Below are 14,689 nucleotides of genomic sequence, written 5' to 3' on the forward strand. Positions count from 1 at the left end.
AAAAAAAAACAAAAAAAAAAAAAAAAAAAGAGAGAGAGAGAGAAAAACCACGGGAAATAATATTTTTAAATATGACTTCAATATAAATCTAATGATTTATTTTGCCCAGACTTTAACTGTATAATAAACACAGAAAAATAATTGATGTCTGACATTCTTATTCTACATACCTCTCTGAAAATGTCTGCGTAGTTTGTGCCTGCATCTTGGCTTGCTTAAGGGAGAAAGGATCGGATCTTATCTGTACTTGTGTTGATCATAGAAGAAATGAGGAGAATTTTCATTTTCAGTTTCTCTTCATAGAGAAATGAAAGCTGTGCATTTTAATAGAGGCAATAACGCGCAACGTGTTACTGCAATAATGTGTATGAATTATAAACTAAGCTTCCTTCGTTCAAAAGGGTCTGGAAGTATTTTGCAATTTTTTTTTTCTCAGTCATTGTACAGATGTTTTAAAATTGATTATTATCAGCAAACTTTGAAGGTTGTATAGACAAATCTCTGCCATTACAAAGACCACTGCTGCCTAAGCATTGCCATGTTGTGGTCAGAAGATCTGTTTTATTTTGTTGATAACTTTTGGAAGAGAAAAAACCTCACGAAGACAGAATAATAAAACTTTTTAAGAATGAAAGGCTGGAGTGTTCCTGCTAAAGGGCAGCACTTCCAGAAACCTTAGGTTAATTTCAGGTATGTTGAAGACAGAATTTTCCTCATTCTGTATGAGTGAGGAATAAAAGCTTTGTGTTAGAAATATATCAGGCTCCTTTTAAAACATAAACACTGGCAGCTTAATGTAAAATACTTTACATTATTATATATGATAATCAGCAATTTCTTTTCCAATTTTCAGATCAGCTCTTCCATGTGTTGGCCATGCACATGCGCCTCTACAGTATTGACTCTGCATACAATCCCTGGAGGAAACTAACCCAGCCAATGCAGGACAAAAATCCAGAGCAAGTATTTTTAGTTACCAAATAACAGGTTTATCTTGTTAACAAAACATCCTACAGTGGGATTTTGAATAACTTTCTATCTTAAATTCAATTCTTTGTGAGGTAGGCTTATGAACTTAACATCTAAATATTGTGTGTATATGTTTGTAAAAATCTTAAATTTTCTTTTACCTGAAATTGGTCACACTGCAGTTGTTAGTTAAAGCTTAAATATACCACTGTGAAGCTTAGGCACATGCAGATTTCATGGTATTGGGTAAGTAGATGGTTGCAATAATTTGTATGGATGCTAGACAAAACTTAAATGAAGAGTCAATTTGTAAAGCTGTTACAGAAATAACATAAGTAGGCTGAATACTCATGAGAAGTAATTCAAGTCCAAACTAAATGTTTCATCACACTTCTTGTTTTAAACAAGTTATTTACCTGAGTCTGCTTTTATAACATTAACCTTGTGTATACAGCTGTACAAGGATTAACAGTATAATACATGGAGTTAGGTATTTGTGTTATGGAAGGATTTGTCTCCATACTTGACTTAAGACTCTTCACTTATCAGATTCTACCTTGACAGGGAGCAGAAAAGTCATGTATTACTACTTCTTTTCTTGCCTAAATCAGATTAATATTTTTAGAATTCTTGCTTTAGCAGGTAGTTAACACCGTAAGAGGAAAACAGTGCCTGTGTGTATTTTATTTAATTTTTCCTTCTGGCACCTTGAGCAACTTCTTCAGAGCTAAGGTCTCCATTTTGTATTTTGAAATAAAATTAAAAGTAATGTATTTTTAGTTTCTGTCCAGTTGCATATTTGTCAATGTGTTTCAAAAGCATCGTGAGATTTCAAAAATTAATCTAAAATAGTGATGTCACAATCCTAATCTGAAAATTAGGAAAAAATTATCGAAAGTTTGTGCTTACTTTTAGTTTGAGACTTTACGGTATGTCTTCTTGGACTCCGGCCTTTGTTTTGCTGTCGGTGTTAGATTGTTGCAGTGATTAGATTAACAGATTAAATCTATAATCTCTTGACAAAACATTAAGAATTTTGTAACTGGAAAACCTACTTTATTCAGCATGCATTCAAGCCTCTTTGCAAGTTTGTTTTCATGTGATTCTGCCCTGACCTAGATTGAGCAATGGTTAATAAGTTTGGAGTACGGTTGACTGAGTTATGACTAAGATCATGTTGATAGGTTGCTGGTTGTGGGACTGATCTGTGCACTTCTTGTGTTGGTATTTGAGGAACTTGCTGGCTTTGGAAGCAGCTATTAACAGAGGGGCTGCTTTTTTATGCACATCTTCCAAAACACAGCAACTTTCTTCACTAACAGAGACATGATGGAATTCACACATGGGTTTTATCAAGGTTAGATTGTTGCAAGCTGAATTTAGAGCAGTCTGTGTTTTGAATCACTTAGAAATGATTGGTACCATGGAACATAGTGGCATGCGTAACGGAGGTGTAGCATGTTGGAAATGCGTTTGAGCAATTCTTGTTTTCTGTGCTGTTTTTTCAGAAGATGTCTTGATAGACTTGTAGATGCTGGTTTGGCACTATCAAGTCTTAACTGGTTTAGGAAGCTATAGCTGAGATCATCTGTTTTGCCATGAAATAGTTACTGTTCAGATGTACAGATACAATCAAACAGGAATTTTGCTGTTCACCTCTTGGAATGTTTTACCTGCCTTAGTCTGCAGGCCCTAGAATGCTTGCATGTGTAATTGGAAACATGTTTTCAATATATAGATTAAAGCATAAGATGGATATCTGCAATTATATTTTAGAATTTTGAAGTAGTGGTTGCACTTGAAGATGGCATTCATATGTTTGGTGTGAATGATCTAATTACACTCTTAGTGTCACAGAGGCTTTTGAGAGATCCAGAAGAGTGTATTTTTTTCCAGATACAGGAAAGAGTATTTGGAGCAAGTAGAAGGTGATACACTGCTGTAAACTGAACAAGATTAAGAGGGTGATAGAAAAAAATACCACTGGAGATTTAAAATGTGGACAGCACTCTGCCATTTTGAGGCTAACCAAGTAATATAAATCCTCAGCCTGAACAGTATATAAAACTAAGTATAGACTTATAGAAAAAATGTCAATGAGAGGAAAAGATCTTTATGATCTGACTATATCATTGTCGTTGATTCCAAACGATATAATGTCAGGAAAGTCACAGGAGCAACATAAATTTAAACCAAACTTGTGAATTTACTCACCTCACATAAAACCCTATATTATCAAGGAGCAGCTCATGCTTCAACCAAGATTTTCAACTTTTTTAATAAAAAAGAACCTTCTACTAATATGCTATGTTTTTCTCTGTAATTTTTACTTAAAATTAATCTTAGATCTCAGTTGAAAGTAATTTTGCAAAGAGGTTAGTTGCATCCTTATTTATTTAGAACGATTACTTTCAAAGTTAAAAAAAAAAAAAAAAAAAGAGAGACACTATGGAATACGAGTGCTCTTACGTTATCATTTTACCCTTATTTAATTTTAATTACTTTATTTTAAATACATAAATGTTTACAAATAAACCTACCAAGATATAGAGCTCACATTTTTTGTTTGGTTTTCTACAACCCAGCTATATTATTCATATATTTATGCCTTAAATTTCATGTGTCTGGGAGGACTTATCAAAGTAATTTGTAAAGAGTCACAGAATTGCTGTGCTATACCTCCCAAAGTGTCATCATCTACAGACCTACCTTGATCACTCGTAGTTGAAAATGGCAGCTGAGACGAAAGATAGGAAGGAGCTCATGCAATAACACCAAGGTAAAGTAGAAATAAGGACATTTCTGGACAAGACGATACTATAAGAAAAAAAAGCTGAAAAAATGCTTAAATATTGTTATTTGATGGAAGAAAAAAGAAATGTGAAACCTAAATTTGAGGAACTGTGAAACTCTTGAGAATAGATGGCGCTTATTGGATGTTTCATGCAGTGGTGTAGTGGATTCTTTATCCTATGCGGTTCATTCAGTCCAATGTAATATATACTTGGTCCCACAGGCTGTGCTTAAGCAAATTGTTGTATTACAGACAGATCTGGTTTCAGTGGTGATCAAATAAACAATTATTGTGGTGTAAGTGGGGAATAATAGCTTCTGGCAGGGGACAGAGAAGGAGCAGCTGGAGGCAATAATTACTAGACCCAGATGTGAATTTAATGGACTAGTCCAAATAGCCTGAATTTCAGGAATAGAAAACATGAAATAAAAGGTTATGCTTTTTTCATTTACGTCTCTATGATTTTTTTCCTGTGTTGACAAACAGGGTATGTTGGCAAAAAAATGATTCAGTAAAGCATTAAGGGTCTTTGCGGTAGAAGCTGTTGGGAAGTGGGTGGGAACTGCATGATGAATTGAAACACTGAAATATTCTAGGTTATTTTTACTGAAGTGTTTTGTTGTTGTTTTGTTCTAAGCTAGATCGCTTCAGTGATTGCTTGTAGTGTTGTGCCGAGGCAATGAACTGCAGCACAGAGATGGGATTGAGCAACCGTGCGTGGGAACCTCAGGAAAGTCACTGCTATCACAAACTATCACAAAAACTGTTGTGAAATGGAAAAAATAAAAAAGTTTTTCTGAAGATAGAGGGTAGGATGATGGGACAATGGGGTTTAGTTAGGGTTTTGTGCAAGAGATGGTATATGTGCACGTTGCTGGTGACTCTGCAACAGAGTTGCATGATTTATGCAGTACCCAAAACACCGGTGTCCCTGTCTCCGGCCGTGTTTTGTCAGTTTCGACAGCAATACCAGCTTCAAGAGTAATTGTTTTTGGCTGTTTATTTCTTCCCCTGTACTGTAACTCACTACCTTCAGCTGTGCTGATGTAACTTGAGCAGGCTGCATCATGTACAAAGTCAATGAATTAATCTGTTTTTTAAAAGGTTATTTTAAATATGGTGGGAATGGGTGACAGAGGAGTGCTGGGGGCACAGTGGTGAAAGGGAGAATGGGAAATGCCTACTGTTAGTACTGTTAGTGAAATCCCATGTTGTGTAATGAGAAAAACTGATCTGCTGTGACACTAGAACAAATAGGAAATTGTGATTATATCCTAGAGTGTGGCCAGAACAAATAGTAGAGTTCTACTTTCTAATTATTAACATCGGTAGCTGTGTATTGCTCTGACCTTTCTGCAGGTTGGGATTTGCAGGCAGTATTTCTCACCTTGCAAATACTAAAGAGAATATAAATTTGTCCTGATCAATTAAGCCTTTGTTTAGTTGTATCCTTATCCCTATGTCTCAAGTTTTCTGTTTCTGGCAGTCGTAAGAGACCTGAAGTTCAAAGCTTCTACTTGGTAAAGTTAGAAATTCAATAAATAATTAGTTGGAGTTAGCATCAAACAAAAAATTTAAGTTTATCTGGCTGCGAAAAGAGGGGAAGGAGGAGGATGTAAAGTAGGCAAAGATTCTGCTTGTTTCCAAGTAGAACAGAATTTTCTATTTTATGTATCCATTCCCAAAGAAGTGATTCCCATATAACCTCTGTCAGGGAAGAGGATGCTGAACATAGAGGCAGGGTTGCTATGCTCTCAGCTATTAGGCAGCTTTGACATTGGCATAGAAGGAGGTGCAGCCCAATTATCTTGGACTGGAGGAGAGGTCAGTTCCACAGAGAAAACCAAGCAATGCATTTTTATTTTGGTATGTTTGTATTTCATTGCACTGTTCAGTTCCCCACCTCTTTTTTGATGGATACAGATGACAACTACAACACAATTGATTCACTTGCTATTTATTACTTTGGTCCCATATGAAATTGAACTTGCTTCCATTTTATTTGCTGCTTCTGTGGCGGAATTTTTTTGTAAAGTCACAGTTATCAAGCTTTCCCATATGCATTGGGGATTATAACAGGATGGATAATTTCCATACTCCAAACAGGTTTTACAAATTTAGTTTCAGTGTCATAATGAAAAAGTTGCTTAGGCTTTTAGCAAATGACAGAGCAGTTTTTAAGTGCTTATTAAGCTGCACTGCTTGAAGTATACTGAAGCAGCTTAACTAAAACCTTGACATTTGATGTGGCTTTACTTCTCCAATTTGTATGAAATGAATAAATTAGACAAATTATTCAGTTGTTCCTGCATGTGAAGATGAGTTCATTTATTTTTAATGTTGCTAGTCAATCACAGTATTCTTTATATAGAAGAATCTTTCCTAATTTTGCTGGAGCTGCTATTTGACCTAATTGTTACACGACAGCTAAATAATGTTGATATTGATACGCCTGTAGGTAAACGTGACCAGGATTTAATATCTACATTTTTGTCTTAACCTTATTCAAAGTTAATTTTTCCCAATAATTCATATATAAAAATTAAAAATCAAAGTTTAGACGTAATATAAAAGAGTACCCACGGTTATGTAATGATGGTTAGTTTAAAAATCAATGCCATAGATCATAAAATATAACTATCTATAGTTCAAAGCAAAATTAGAGAAACTTGGTGAGAGTAGCATCTTCAGTACCTGTATCACTTTGAAAAAAACACTTTTACCTTCAAACATCTCCTCAGTTATTCCAATGCCATTGAACAGCCAGCCAACTAGCACCAGGCTATTTGGCACCAAAACTATTTGGCAGCATGAGTAAGAATCCAAACAGCACTTACTTCTGTGAGGGTTGCAGAGAGGAAAGGTGCTTTTGGAGGATGTATATTGCGTTTTTGATTTGGCTATTGAACCTTTGAGGTGTGTCCTGCAACATATTGTTACACCAACTAGAAAGACACTACCTCCTATCTACAAACATACTCTTTTAATGTTTTTATGTTTTTTTATCTTTTTATGTTTTTTTTATGCTTTTATGACTGTGGCTATAAGGTGATTTTATGACATCGAATGAATCTGAATTGTTTGAAAGTTTGCAGCATCTCTTTATGTGCTCATTTGCTGTCCTTCTAACTCTTAATGGGGTTCTTAATGAAGTTTGTAAAATTGGATAATCCCAGCCCTGTGCTGGCTGCTTGAATGTTCATTTCCTTGCATGAAGGAAAGCAATACCTTTTCTAAGGTCTCACTGTTTTCCAGTAGGAACAGTCCCGGTAACATTAATGCAGTTTGTGGATTAGTTGTTACAACATATTTGTGAAATGCCATAGTTTGGAAAAAAAAACAAACAAACAAAAAACAATTACAGTGTTACTATGCATTAAATTTTGTTAGTTTAGAACTAAAACATTTAAAGTGAAATACTGGACGTCGATTGAGTCTATATATAGAAATAACTAGTTCAGGCAGTTTTTGACAGTTTTGGAATACTTGAACGAGAATTGGGTACCCAAATTGTAACTTCGTTATGAGTTATTACAATCCATTAGTAACATTAAGTAGTTTTAAGATTAAGATCAGTTAGTGATTTGACAGGTGTTTGGCTTCTATAAGCTCAATAAAATGTAATGCTATTTAACATTCAATGTGTAATAAAATATGAAGAATGATATTGTAATACTAAGTAATCTTCTTTGGTGTTTTTTCCAGGTTGATAAGTGAAGAGCTGCCAGAAGTTCCCGTACTTTACAGAGATGTCTCATCCCTGTTGCTCATCCAGATTTTAACCATGCCTCAACCATTGCACAAAGGTATGTTACAAAAATATGTATATTTAAATGATTATTTATATGAGGATGCATTCATGATGATTTCCAGAATGGTAAATCATAGCTTGTCTACTGTGTAGTCTAAAATAATGTTTCTGCCTTATCTACAGAAGGTGGCATTGAACAGAAATTTTTGTTGTTGTTCAACAGGCTTATCTGTGTTCCCTGTCTTCTCACCTTATCAGTCAGCTTATTCAGTAAAGATACAAGAACTGAGCAAAAACTATTAAAGTTGTTTTGCTGAAGAAGTGTCCTTTGTTTGACCTTCAGCACTTTTCCTGAAGGGGTGTCTCAATACTTGGAGTTGAACTGATTGCCTAAGGGTGAAAGCTTGTAATTTAGTTTGACTTTCAGAGTTTACATTGTAGCAGTTGTGTATAATAGGAGGTCATATATGAAGATAGTAATTGCTATAATGCAACAACTACAATAGAGACGGCATATAGAAAAAATTGGAATAAATACTAATTTAAGAACCATATTTTTCATAGCTAAACTCAAAACTTTTAAAACATAAACTTATTTTTCTGTAAAAAAAAGAAGTAACTGAAACTAGCAGTGCAGTTTACTAGTCATGAGTATGGTCCGGAAGATGGTAGTTCAGCCACTCTGAGCTCTGGTTTGATTATTTATAGCTTTATCTGTATTTGAAAAAGAGAACAAACAAGCATCTTGCTACTTCATTGGCAGTGAGCATCTGCTTTGGGGTCTGTTTCACAATTTTGATACCTAATGGGTTTTGCTAATTTCTGAGTAGGTAAATATAGGGACTCTTCTGCTTTTGCTGTATGTGCCTAATTTACGAAGTGTAACAAAAAATTTGCTTTCACTGAAGAGACGTTCAGTCCTTAACTAGTGAATGTTCAAATTCAGTTCAAGCAACTGTGTGTCTGTTGACATTGTGGGTTGTGGTTTTTTAAGTGTACATATTTATGGATTAAATATGTCCCATCAGTTATTAGAATATGAAAATACTAGGAGAAGTTAAAAAATAAAAAAAAAAAGAATAGGAAGCATACTGTCAAAAACAGACTTTTCTTTAATCACAATTTTAAAATAAATTAACTTGTATTCAAAAGAAAAAGAGCAATAAATTAAAGTAAAATGAGACTAACTTCTGAAAAATAAGGAAGGTAGAGGTGAAGTTGAAGTACAAATAATAGTCTTTTGGTAGTTTATATTCAAGCACTGAAGAATAACATTTATGAAAGTATATCTTTATCATAGGAAAGACAGCATTCAGTTAATAATAGTAAGGCATCCTGTGGAGAATTCCGTAAAATACCACACATCAGTAGCACATTTTGATTGTGCTCTTAGCTTTAGTATGAGTCGCATCTGAAAGGAAAAAGGCAAGTGGTAGGAAGAAGATGAGTGTAACCACTCCAAATCCAAAAAGCATTAAATTGGAAATAAGTTGCCATTTATCTTTTTAATTTTTGTTTCATCAAAACAGTTAGGCAGAAGGAAGAGAAAGTCTTTCAAAATGTCCTGAGGTGTAGAATGCAGTTCAGAAAAACAGGTAATACCATATTTGTTCAGAACTTTTGTAATGGGTGCGTAGGTCACAGAGTTGAATGTCAATGATATTAATTCTTGGTAGAGAGCTGATGCATGAAAAGGTAAAATGTCTCGTGCAGGGTTGTGTGGCAGGTCAGTGATGGGGTGAAAAAAAAGTACATTTGACCTTGCTGCTTCCTGAATGTTTTTTGCTGTTTTGGAGTTGATTGCAGGGTGCAGGAGCTGTGGACTTGGCTGACACCAGTGTTCAGACAGGGTTGATGCTTGTGTGCCCTTACAGATGATTTCCAGTAACAATAGACTTAAATACATTGCAGAAGAGATGGTGTTGCAGTATGGTGCAGAACCCCTCCCAGTAATGGTGATTCTGTAGGGTTTAGAATCAGTGAAAGATTTCCTTCCTCTTTTAGCGTCGACACTATTTTCTAATGGTACTAGTTTTGAGTTACATTTATTAGGTCTGTTGCTGTGTTCAGAGAAACCATATTTGCATCCTTACAGGAAACTAAAACTGAAGTATTAAATCAACTTCTATTCATGCTCAAAATCCTTTTTGTTTATACTGTGTTTTTAAAACAGAGTAATAAACGAGTGTTCTGTAAGGAAGGACCCAAACTTCATCTTTTGCCCTTTAGATACAGCATGAGGAACTGTGTTAACTACCCTATTAACTTGTGAATGGGTGTTGGTATCTTTTTCAATCTGACATCGATTAAAGCAATAAAAATGCCATTACTGTTCAGCCTCTTCATTCAGAGAAGAAAATGGATCTGAATTCATCACAAAGAAAGAACACTACAAACTAAATCTTTTTTTTTTACAGGAGAAACCTTGTGGTGGAGGTCAGAGCATTTACAAGCACTTAGCAGACTTTTTTAAAAAAATGAATGGAGAAGATAGTGCACCTCCTGTGTAATCAGCAAAATAACCACTGTGTTTAAGATACTAAAACAATTTGTGATTTTTTTTTTTTTTTAGAATTTGACACTAGAACATAGGTGTAGCTTTTATAGGCTTCACATGCTCAGCATTTTGAAATTTGTGCAAGAATAAATAATAATCCACATGGGTGTTTCTGGTTCAGTTCTGTGGCAGTTGTAGTGCATGAGATGGGCAGTTCACTGTGTTGTGAATTAGGACTCATCAACAGTGAATGACAGTAAATGAAGATTTTGTAAGATCTCTAGCTCCTTTCTTACAGAAGTAGGAAATGATGTTCTGTATGAAGAAAGCTAATACAGAAACGGAGCCAGTGGCTTGTAGGTTTAAAAAAATCTTAAATATGTCCTTGTAAACTGAAATCTACACCCTTTCTGCAACACAATTTCTGTATGTTGAACAAGTCACTTAATTCAAAATGGACATTCTTCGTAGTCACCGTTAATTGTACCTGACTTGGGACCCCTGTGGGCAGATTAGTGCTCATAGCTTCATGTGGCTTCAATTTCTGCTTTGCTTTGAAAGTGGAAAAATACCACTGTTGCAAAGTATTTCTAAAAACTGGGTCTGGGTGAGCATGGGGCAAGTAGGTGCACAGAATCAGTGGTCGTCTGGTCATCAGTGGCCTGGCACTGTGCTTGGTGCCACATGTGAGGAGCATCACGCAGCAGCATGGGTGCTTGCTGGAGCCCTGTTACACAGCCTGGCGGTGCTCTAGCATATGCTGCAGTGATGCTTTTAAGAGGTCCATGACTTAGGTGTGATAGACTCAAAAGCTGTTGTTTGAGAGTTTAGCCCAATTAATATATTCTGTAGAAAAGCATGTAATACCTAAGTTCAGTCCCTTTTTTTTTCCTCCTCGAGTCTGGTAAGGCCTGGATGCCAAAGAGTCTGATCTGGATGCTCTGACACATTTGTTTCTAGAAAGTTTCAATGTCATGCAACGGAAATAGAGGACTAACACATTTCTTTAATGATTGTGTAAGGATCTTTACTAAATATAAAGTAAATGTAATCAACTTGAATAGTATCCAATTTCAATGTGGAAGCTTAAATATTTATCTGTATACTGGGACTTTCACTATACCTTTCATGAATTATCTGAAGTTCAGTGCTGTCTCCCTTTGTTCTGAAGTTATTTTTTCAAATAGCTGTTCAAGTTTCAGGTGAAGAAGAATATTTTCAAAGGCTATTCATGTAAAGATGCCCTTTTGAGTTCACTAAAAAAGGTCCTTCATTTTGTATTTGATTTGCTTTGTGGATTCTTTCTGCAGTCATTGCCTGACAGCACGCACCATCTAATTTGCTATCACAGTTAAATGAAAGATGCGTATTGTTGTTAGTAATAAGTGCATTCATCTGCATACTTCTTGCACTAAAGCTAACGCTATGCTTCTAGAAGTGTTTCTTGTATAAGCTTTATATTTAAAGGGGAGTTGTTTAATGCACATAATGGGATGGAGTGCTGTGAAGTTATTTGGGTCCAAAAGGTTTTGTTTAAAAAGCTTAAAAAATAGGAACATAAAAGCATTTCTGGAGATTGTATAAAAATAAATACAGAAATTCTGCACTAAGCTGTCTTGATTATAGTGACCTAGCCCCAATAATACAACTTTTAGACTGTCAGAGTAATATCACATTAGTCTTTGTGTACAAACATGCAAGTCCTAACTGTATTTTAGTGCAGAATATTGCACAGTATATCAGTTGCAACAGAAAGGACCAAAAGCATCACAACATGCAAATATGCTAGCAATCCTTAGGGCTATTAAACTTTTGGAAAAGACTTGACAAAAGCACACAGGCTCCACCAGGGGGCCATGGGAAAACACCGAGCAGCCCCAGCGTGCTCCGCAGAAAGGCACGTAAAATAGCTCTTTGCAAATAAAGTAGCTCTTTGTGGTAGGTGAGAACATAACGGCTCTAACATTATGGATACCTACAGATGTCAAATATCTTGCATTTTACAAATGAGAGAGATCGCATAATAGTTAAATAACAATTGGTCCTACAACTTGTGGTATTAGTGCCCCTCCTGTGGGATGTTTTTGACTGTAGACAACTTGTTTTCAAAGCCTGGGCTCTCATTACACAGTATACTGCCTCTGAGCTGCTCCTCTGGTATTTTCCTAAAAATGCAGGATTAAATTTGTTTGTACAGAAGTCAGGACCTCATAAGAGGAGTAGCCCAGACCACTTCCCTGTATTAGATGTGAGAGTGTATTTTTGTCCAATACTGTATTCTCCAAAACCTAATTCATAATCACTTAAGAATCATGGAAGTAAATACAAGAATATCAATTTATTTTTAAATCTATAGTATAAAAAAAATGTAAAATCTCTAATTTAATAATTAGGTATAAAGTCGGGATAGGGACGAGGAAGAATCCTAGTTAACAGAAATCAGATATTTATAAAAGTGAAATAGTTGTAGTGTGCTAAGAAACCCCATGTGAGCACTGTATAATGACCTCAGCAGAACAGATCTAGAGGATGAAATGGATTGTGGCAGATCAGTAAATGTTGACCAGTGGTCTAGTTTTGCTGCTTTAGGTGTAAAAATAAATGCATTATATATGTAGGATTTCTACATGAGAAGGATTTCTAAGAAAGTAGAGGTCTTAGCAGAGAAAAAATGTATGGCTTAAAGAGCTATTAGGATCTGGTGGATTCTCCTTCTGGGGCAATGGGGAGAGGAAAACCAATTATAATGCTACCTACTGTAGACTAGGTTCGGTGAAATATAGCAGTGTTCATTGTCATGTTTAACGTAAGCTCTGGAGGAAGATAATACAAAAAGTAATTTTCATTGCATAGTTACAAATACTCTTTTAGGTGCTTAAATTGTGCTTATTGTGTATACTCAGTGACATTGAAAAGTATTCACATGTGCAGTAATTTGTAAGCATTTGTTAAATAAGCAATTGTTAGTTCACAGGCTTCATTATATATTCAAACTTTGTCTGTATTCATTTTAGAATTCAGTAGTGTGTTTTGATGTTAGATATAAGAACAGAGAAACGAGGCAATTCATCTCCCTTACCACCTTTTCATTTTCATGTACGAAGCTTGTTTAAATCCTTTGGGGAGAAAAATTAGTTTAACCCAGTTTTTGTGAGGTGTTCCTGTAAATAAAATTATTTTGCTTGATTCAAAGCCTGAGTAGACTTAAAAACCCTCATTTTTGTATACATTGTTTTAGATAATATATTACTGTTATGCTTAAGGAATGGTGTAAGTAATGATAGAAACATCTTTGATCTGCCTAGAATTTTAACAAATCAGATTATTTGAGATGGGAAGTACAGCCTGGAGTAAAAGGAGAGAAAGGGATGGTTACAGTATCTTGATTTCAAAGAGTGGTCACATTTACCTTTTTTCCTGTCCCAGTTTTAGAAAGTCCTGTATTGACTACGCTAGCTTCCCAGAGAAGATTTCAAAGCCTTTCTCCTGCAGCCTGTATGTAGGAGATAAGCCCTTGAAATGCTAAGAAAAAGTGTAAACAAATAAAGATTTCTTAAAAGAAAGCAAGTTCTAAAATGACAGTCTATGTTTTGTCCTAGTTCAGTATTCACATGAACTTTGGTAAATAGGAACTCATTAAAGAGTGATTTGCAGCAAGTCTTATATGCCTGGATCCATATTGGGAAATGAAGAGAGAGAAAATGAAGTATGCTAAATGTCCTTCTTGTAACTCTTTGGGAACTTAGCTCTTCGAGTATTTGCGTGAATGTAAGATGGTTTAATTGTTACCACCAGGTACAGAAAGATGCTTGCTTACATTTACAGGACCCAATTAGTTGTAGCTATCGGTAATCAGTAGCTTACCATGATGCAACATTTGGACAGAACAGAGTTCTGTAATATCACCAAGTCCCTAGGAGGGATTACTGCTGATCAGGATTAAGATGAACATATGGAGGAGTGGAAGATGACTTGTCCTTTACTCGTTCCGTTCACTAAGGCTGCCAAGTCACTTCTAAAAGCCAGTAAATTACCTTGTTTTGTGTACTTTTATGCTTTTCATGTTGTTTTTGCATTTCATTTGAGAAGCATTGCTTCTTTAGCTAAAGACTGTAATCAATATATTTGCTAAAAATAGAAATGTTTAAAAATTACTTCCTTTGTTTTACAGAACACTTCACCTGCATTATAAAGGTGCTCTTCACTTTATTGTATACTCAAGCCTTGGCAGCGCTTTCTGTTAAATGTAGTGCTGAAGATAGAATGGCATGGAAAGAGTCAGGAGCTCTCAAAAAGGTTGGTTGAGATATTAAAACGTTTATGAACTTTGCTTATGTATTTCCGGTAGAAGTGTAACAGCTGTCTCTATTTTGCTTATAACAATTTGCTTCTTCACAGAAATCCAGTATTTTGTTTCTGCATGTGCCATTTTTGCAGGCTTCGCAGGTTTTAGGAAAAGCTTCTAGTTCCAGAACTAAATTTCAGATATGAGAATATATCTGCAGTATCACTCTTGGGTTTGTTACAATGGTATACAGTAAAGGTAGTATTCTTTCCAGTGAAATTGAAGCCTTACTAATAAGCTTCAATGTATTGATTTAATGCATTCCTTTACAGGACAGGTTGGCAAGTAATCTTGTTGCTGGAAAAATACTTAGTCTTTTTTCCTGTTTATTCA

At 35.3% G+C, this 14,689-nt stretch overlaps 1 protein-coding gene and 1 long non-coding RNA gene across 7 annotated transcripts in view; one reads left to right on the forward strand and one right to left on the reverse strand.

Moving 5' to 3' along the window:
- The window catches only part of UBR3 (ubiquitin protein ligase E3 component n-recognin 3), a 104,208-nt gene that overhangs the window by 79,110 nt on the left and 10,409 nt on the right, over positions 1–14,689 (forward strand). For all 6 annotated transcript variants that reach the window (XM_035330973.1, XM_035330974.1, XM_035330977.1 and 3 more), the window contains 3 exons: positions 854–959; positions 7,469–7,569; positions 14,183–14,307. In XM_035330973.1, coding sequence (XP_035186864.1) covers positions 854–959; positions 7,469–7,569; positions 14,183–14,307 — 332 coding nt within the window. The remainder of the gene's footprint in view (positions 1–853; positions 960–7,468; positions 7,570–14,182; positions 14,308–14,689) is intronic.
- The window catches only part of LOC118169594, a 30,773-nt gene that overhangs the window by 1,843 nt on the left and 14,241 nt on the right, over positions 1–14,689 (reverse strand). The window contains exon 2 of the long non-coding RNA XR_004752189.1: positions 12,769–12,824. This is a non-coding gene — a long non-coding RNA (uncharacterized LOC118169594). The remainder of the gene's footprint in view (positions 1–12,768; positions 12,825–14,689) is intronic.

Source organism: Oxyura jamaicensis, chromosome 7 (assembly GCF_011077185.1).
Source record: "Oxyura jamaicensis isolate SHBP4307 breed ruddy duck chromosome 7, BPBGC_Ojam_1.0, whole genome shotgun sequence".
NCBI classification, from domain to species: Eukaryota; Metazoa; Chordata; class Aves; order Anseriformes; family Anatidae; genus Oxyura; species Oxyura jamaicensis.